The 7500-nt window shown below is 39.4% G+C and overlaps 1 protein-coding gene across 1 annotated transcript in view; it reads right to left on the reverse strand.

Annotated features, from left to right (window-relative positions):
* ddx51 (DEAD (Asp-Glu-Ala-Asp) box polypeptide 51) overlaps window positions 1-7500 on the reverse strand; it is a 38832-nt gene that overhangs the window by 15484 nt on the left and 15848 nt on the right. Inside the window, exons 3-5 of the mRNA XM_077729549.1 lie at window positions 5843-5964; window positions 2925-3075; window positions 2565-2713 (exon numbers count right to left, since the gene is read on the reverse strand). Of these exons, the coding sequence (XP_077585675.1) occupies window positions 2565-2713; window positions 2925-3075; window positions 5843-5964 (422 nt within the window). The remainder of the gene's footprint in view (window positions 1-2564; window positions 2714-2924; window positions 3076-5842; window positions 5965-7500) is intronic.

Consider the following 7500-nt stretch of genomic DNA (forward strand, 5'->3'; position numbering starts at 1 on the left):
TAAATTCGAGAAATACATAAAACTTTTGCTTTTATTAAAATGTTATATTTCTTAATACATTCCTTTTTACTTTAATTTATACTTTTTACTTGTACGCTGTAACACACACGGGACTAGCTGTTCCAACACGCAGCGGAAGGTGCAACACCTCGGTGCCGCCGGAGATTCGAAGCTGGACATAAGTTCCAGGAGAAGAGGCAACGCTTCTGACCAACCATTCCATCATGGGATAAAATGGAAGAGCTGTGTCTGTGTTTACCAGCAACGGAGTCAAGAAGCTCTACTCTGCTACTGTTGTCTTTAGCTCCAGACTACTGAGGAAGTGTGCGGATCTTGTGGAAGACTTCCTGTGTGTGGTTCCAGTTTTGGTCCACCTTCACAACGTCTTTTTGAGTCTGTATCCGTCTTAGCTACAGCAACCAAGATGGCGCCGTTCAAGCTGCAGCCAACGGCGGTAGCGCGGTTTGTGTTTTTGCAGCTTTTATGTTTTAATGATTTAATTTGGTGATTCTTAATGATCCCATTTACTTTGTACTAAGTGCTTTTTGTTCTGTCTAATCACCCTCTTGCTACTGCCACAGTGTAATTTTCTAAATACGGGATTAACAAAGTTATCCAATCCAATAGTTAGATTACTAGAATATGATAAATTCCAGTCATACCATGAGATACGGGCTTAACGCGTTCCGGGACTGAGCTCGTTTGCCAATTAACTCCTATCTTAAATCAACAGTTCCCATAGAAATGAACTAAATACAAATTAATTTGTTCCCACCATCTGAAAAAAACCCACCAAAAACAGGATATTACAATGGAAAAACATTTTTATTGATTGAAATTCACCATCTACTAACGGAGAAAGAAATAACCGTATTTACTCGCATATAAGCCGTCTGCGCGTATAAGCCGCACCCTTAAAAAGTTAGCGCAGACCCTCAGTGGTCTGGAGGTCTTAAAGATCAACTTCCTTGCCTAGATCTTCCTAAACTGTCCTATCACCTAATCAGCAGCAGTCGAGTTGACAGTAGGCATGGCTGAAAGGTTCCAAAAAATAATTAGCAGAAAGAAGCCAGTCTAACAGAACAAAGAAAGTTGTAATAAACATTAAAGCAAAAAGTGTAAAGAAAAAATGAAAGTGAAAAGAACGTAAAAAGGAATGTATTAAGAAATATCAAAATGTCATAAAAAGATAGAAAGGCTGTAAAACACGAAAAAACAGATAAGAATGGACAGAGCTACTACCACCGGCTGCCGCCTGATGGCGCCCTCTTGGGGAAAAAAAGTCTAAAATGTTTCTCTAAAATGGTCACTAAGCCCAATCGGTTGGTGCTCCTTGTGGTGTGGTGTTTTGTTTAATATATTTTTTATTATATAATTAATTTAAACATATATACATAATATATTTGTGTTTTCATATGCATACAACTAATCTATATCTATACTATTATATAAAGGGATTTTTGTGTGTCTGTGTGTGTTTATCTGTTCTTTCCCTATGGACTATGAAATGGCTGAACCGATTTTTATGAAAGTTCGGACAGTCATACTTCAGGTGTCTGCAAGTGTTTTATACTAGGTTTTTCGTCAAAGCACCAGTATCAGAGTATGTAAAATGTATAATCGAAAAAGCCGTATTTTTTGAAAAATGGTCTAAGGTTTTAATCATGCTTAGACACGATGGCGGTGTTTCCCACCTCAAAATCCCTGCACATAATTGTATACATTTGCTGTGCTATGCTCAGTTTCCTTCTTATTTAACCCATTGTTTCAAACGAGATTTAATTTATGGCACAACAACTGTCTTCTAAATGTATATATAAATTTAAGTTCCCAAGATCAGCGGCCTCTTAACAGCAAATAAAATTGATTTTAAAAAAATTAACGCACTGCGCTCCCAGGAGGACCCAGCTCGGACGTTGAACAAAGAAACTTGCCGCCATACAAGCCAACAGAGCTCAGCTAAGCCAGGAAGCCCAAGAAGTCCTGCGGCAGCGCGAGAGTCAATGGTAATCTCAGACAGGAGCTAAACTAAATTTAAATTTGTGTGTTTACCCTCCGTTCTCTGGAACGGGTGGACCGATTTTCATACAAATTCACATGGTTGTAGTTTAAACATCAGTGACTGTTCTGGAATTTGTTTTTATATCGAAATTCTTCCGATTAGAATAAAAAAATCGATAATCAAGAAAATATATTTTTTGTAAAATGGTCTGAGGTAGTAATCATACGTGATGGCGATGTATGTAACTCGCATTTTCCTTTTTCATCTAACCCATTTTTCATAAAGAGATTTTTCTATAACGCAGCAACTGTCTTCTAAATTTATGTTTGCAAGATCAGCGGCCTCTTAACTGCAAATAAAATCCACAAAATATATATATATATATATACTTTTATAATGTACTGCACTCCACCTTTACACCGGCATCGCCGGGCATTCTAATAACGTCTTGATAATTGCAGTTGTGCACTTTTGTGTAGGCACATAAACATGTAGTATGATATACTAATAAAAGGGGTGATCCTACTTCTTGTTATCCACAATATTCGAGAGATTACTGTACTTGTATTATGGGGATGACAAAAGCCAGAGTCTTGCCACTGCCGGTTGGAGCAGAAACACAAACATCTCTGGGCCTGTAGCCAGCTTGTCCAATCAGTAGACCATGCTGTAGACCACTCTTCAAGATGGCTGGAATGACTTCCGTTTGCACTGCGGACAGAGGTCACAATAACAACCTTTCCCTATGTAGTACACTGTACTTTGTTAGATGATTAATGTTAACTGTATGCAGGAACCATCCAACAATTTACCAATTTTGTCATACGCAGAGATGGGTATGATGACAATTAGGCTTTTGTCGAGTCAATGATGATGACAAAGCCAATGTCCGATTATAACAAACATTGATTTTTACTGTCACCTGGAAAGAAGTTCTGAATTCTGTCACTGTTTAGTTTCTTTAATAATGACACATTGAGTCCTTCTATCTGAGAGCCAGGCACCATTTTACATTTCATGTCTCTTGAGATGATGTCAGGTTGAGCCAGCCAATGAGGTAGAACTCTGTGAATCTGTAAACCAATAAGGCATTGTTGAAATAGATCAAAATGTGTGTACATATGCATAAAGTTGAGATTTACAGCAATCAATATACTTGGTATAAAAGAAGTAAAATGCATTAAAATGAATACATTTGAGGATGTATTGATATTTCTGAGATTTAACTCTGTCAATGCCGATATAACAGCAAGGAGAATCAAAGGCTTGGGAGTGACGCATGTTGCGAGTTACACCGGAGTGATGATGACTTGGCTCAAGTGTCAGCCAGCACTGTTGTTCGAGCTTTCACCAAGGCTGGAGTCAAGTTCCCGGAATACACAACTCTGACTGAAACTGGAGCCTAGCATGTTAAACGCTGAACTCTTTATATCAGTGTATCTCTTAACTCAATAAAGCATCATCAAACTTAGTTTTGCTCATGCTGTCTTTAAAAGCACGCTAGCGGCTAGCCTAACATACGCCAGTGGCTAGCATAGAATAGGCACGCTAGCCTAGTGTCATGCTAGCAGCTTTTCTGAGGAAGTGCCCAATGTATTGACAAAAAACACCCGCAAATGAGACTGCGCCCTATCACATGGTGCATTTTATAGGTGTGAAAATACGGTAGTTCTTTTTGCCTTGATACAAATAAAAAAAATAGGTTAGTGGGAGTTTGAGACCAAGTCCTTAAAGTCCTCCTTTCTTGTTTTTTTAAGCATTAAGACGGTTAACCTTGTTGATGAAGGCTGGCTTTACCATTAGGTCAGCAAGCAGTATCACATCATATGAAGAGCATGTGGCGATCCATGTGGACCCTAGCACTTTCAGTTCATTTTTTTTAATAAGAACGTCTGGGAAGGCATCCTCTTCTCAAAAAAACTTGTCATATTGTGGAATATTGAGGTGCCCGTTAGTCTAGATCAGTGATTTTCAACCACTGTGCCGTGGCACACTAGTGTGCCGTGAGAGATCGTCAGGTGTGCCGTGAGAAATTATCCAATATCCTTTTTTTAAAAATTAACATTTATTAATAGTTTTCTGCAAATATGATGTCATTGTCCAGTGTCCGTGCTGTAGTAAATATACTATACAGAGTGTCATTTTGTAAAAATTTTGGTTAGTGGTGTGCCACAAATTTTTCCAATGTAAAAAATGTGCCGTGGCTCAAAAAAGGTTGAAAAACACTGGTCTAGATAACAGCTCTTGTGGCAGATAGGATCATGTATTCATGAGCTGGCCTGAAAGATATCAGACATTGCCAAAAACAATGACGACAGAGAGCAGATGTCCTTCACGTCCGCACTGTACTGGGCTCAGACGTCAGACTCGATTGCGAGGGATGGCGGATGTCCTTCACATTCTCACTGTACTGTACTGTGGTCAGACGTCAGATATGATTGCGAAGGATGACGGATGTCCTTCACTCTATTATCCTCAAGCTATAAAAGACGCTGAGTTGTTCAATAAAGTAGGTATTGCGTCCTCAGAGGATATCGTGCATTTATTCCACTCTAGCCTGTTCCCACCGGGGGACGAGTTGCAGGGCAGACCTCACTCGCCGCCGGCAGGCACCACCGGATTGCCAGCCGACCGTACGCTCAAGGCAGTGCGCAAACGCCTCCGGATGGCCCCTTTTCAGCCATGCAGTCGCTCTGGAATGGGGAGAAGGCCTCGATTCGCTGTTGCTCTGCCTTTCAGCCATGTAGTCCCCCTGCAACGGGGAGGCGGTGTTGGCTCTGGGAATGATTCAGAGAGTATGATTCAAAATCCAAAGTAAGCTAGAAAAGGCAAGGGGTTGGCTTTATCCAAATGGAAATGCGCGAGATGATAAACTCGCTCTCAACAAAACAGGAGAGTGCTGAATCCTGTACTCGCCAACCTTGTATAATGTAGGTCACAACGTTCTACCTTAGCGGTGAAATTTCTTTGGTGCTGGTCACACAATGCCGCACTGACGTAGCGGAGCCCTGACTTCCGCCATTTTTCATCTTTCTTCCAATTGCGAGTTTCAGCGTGGATTTTGATATTTTATGAACTTCTTCTTAATAATTCAGAATAAAATCCACAATGTAGTAAAGCAGCGAAGCGAAGGAGGACCATACTAATATGCTGTATATTTGTGTTTATTCTAGAACCACACACAGACATGCATAACTGCACTTTACCCCTGATTTCACTGAAACACTGCGCTCATTTTCAGTGATGTTGCCTGAGAAAACTAAATCAAAACACTTAAGAAAATCAGACCATACGAGTTTCTGCTCGCCAAAACTCACTTGTTCTTAGTAGCTTGTGCCCATGTATTTTCATAAAGATTTCATGAATTTAAAAGAAAATTATTAATTTTCTTCCTTAGGGTCATAATGTGAAAAGAGGGCGGAAATGCAAAAATACTTCTGTTCCAAAAAGAAAATACACTTTGATGTACTAGCTATACTAAAACTGGTGCAGGGGATTTAATGGCTGAAAAACCACAAGTGTAAAGTTAGAACAGCGTAAATTAGGGACCATAAAACAAGAACTTAGTGAGCATCAACAAACCACTAAACATTAATCCCTCAAATATTGCGATTGTTGTAGACCAGACATGCCCACGATAATCAAGAAAATCTCAAAGTAGTAACCCTTACTATAACTACCTTTTTTTTCAGTGCCGAGTCCTAGTGGCAAGCGGTAAACAGGAGAGTGGCTTCCGCTTTGGAGTTTCAGCGTGGATTTTCACATTTTAATTCACTTTTTTTTTTAATAATAGCAAAAGAAAATTGAGGTGAGGTCACAATAATCGAAGGAAGAATGTACCTTTTTGACTGGTTTGCTCTCAAATCCCCCTAGAACTGTAAAATCAGATGAGCAATTCAAGGTTTCATTTGGGATATCTTCCACTGCCCTCTCAACCTCAGCATCTCTCCCGGTGACAGTTTCTGAAAGTATAGACAAACTCCAATTGAAATTTTACAAGGGGTGTCACGATTAGCGATGTGCCGATGCAATACTCAGCATCTGTAATGGCACTTTTTTGGAGCCAATAATCCTATGTTTTCAGTACTGTTGTGCTGTTCGGCTGCTCTATATCCATCCATTGGTCAAAGGAGTCTGCCGAGTGGGGGTGCATCCTTTTAGAAACTAATGATATTAATAGATCATAATGGAATATCGGAACCAAAGCACTCCTCAAGTTTAATGCAGAGTACAGCATATTTTTGATGTTTGTTTTTTTCTTTCTTTTTTGCAATAAATATCCCAAAATATGCATAAGGGTTTATCTTCATCCCCCATAAAAGCACGTAAGATAAATGAGAATATTTTCATTTACATAGCTACATGCCAAAAGCAGAGCAAACCAAAACAACTGCATGTACAATAATACCTTGACATACGAGTGTCCGAACACAGGAAAAGAAATTAAAATATGAGGAAAATTCTGGGTAACTTTTTGCTTTGAGATTCAAGCATACGAGATGGTTCCCGATGCCGCCGTGGGGGTTGCCCGGTATGTGAGAACAGCACGTGTTTCTTGCAGCATCACCCACCCTCGTGTAAAGATATCTACGACCACCTGTTGCATTTTTTTACTGGAGATAGTGTGAACAAGTCAATAACCTGCGAAAAAGCTGCCGCAATCTACATGGACTTGAAAGCAAAGCAAGCATCTAAAAAATACACCAGCAGACACCTTCAAAGTGAGCCGTGGTTGGTTTGATAACAACAATTATAGGTATTTGTTACTTTGTGAGTAGGTGGCGGATTCGAATAAATAAATATGTTTTTCCATTGTAGTATCCAGATTTTGGTGTTGTTGTTTTTTGCCAGAGGGTGGGATCGAATACATTTGCAGAGCTGCCAAACACCAAAAATCATATTTCAGAATGGGTAAAGAGAATTTTCAGATTTTTTTTTTTTCCTAGTGCCGTTTAAGAGCACAAAATAATTTTAAAGTAGTTTTTTGGATAATTTTGTCACATTTAAAAAAAGCTGCAAACAACACTAATGATTATTGAAAACTTTATTACACAAAATTGGTGTGAATACAATCATGTCAAAAATATTTGTGGCAATCAATTTTTTCAATTAAAAAATAAATAATGCAAGACCTATAAATTTTATACCACATGCAATTTAATAATTTTTTTTAGTTCTATTAGATTTCTCAGTTGCACGCTTGACCTCTTTTGACTCCTCCCTTGAATATTTCTGTTCATAGTAGGCTGCTCCTGCCAGTCGCATGTCCATCTTTACCTTTAGGTCTGAAGAGAAAGAGAGTCTGAAAATGGTCCAGAAGGAGCTGAAGAGAGAGAGATAAGGAAGGAAAAGACCATCTACAAGAGGAAGCTAGAGAACCAATGCGACAGAGGCAACACCAAAGACGTCTGGAGGAGCTTGAGGACCATTTCGGGCCATGGAGGCAACAGTGAGAGACAACCGGAGTCCGGAGAAAGGAAGTGGGCCAATGAACTGAA

The sequence above is a fragment of the Stigmatopora nigra genome, chromosome 12 (assembly GCF_051989575.1).
Source record: "Stigmatopora nigra isolate UIUO_SnigA chromosome 12, RoL_Snig_1.1, whole genome shotgun sequence".
NCBI classification, from domain to species: Eukaryota; Metazoa; Chordata; class Actinopteri; order Syngnathiformes; family Syngnathidae; genus Stigmatopora; species Stigmatopora nigra.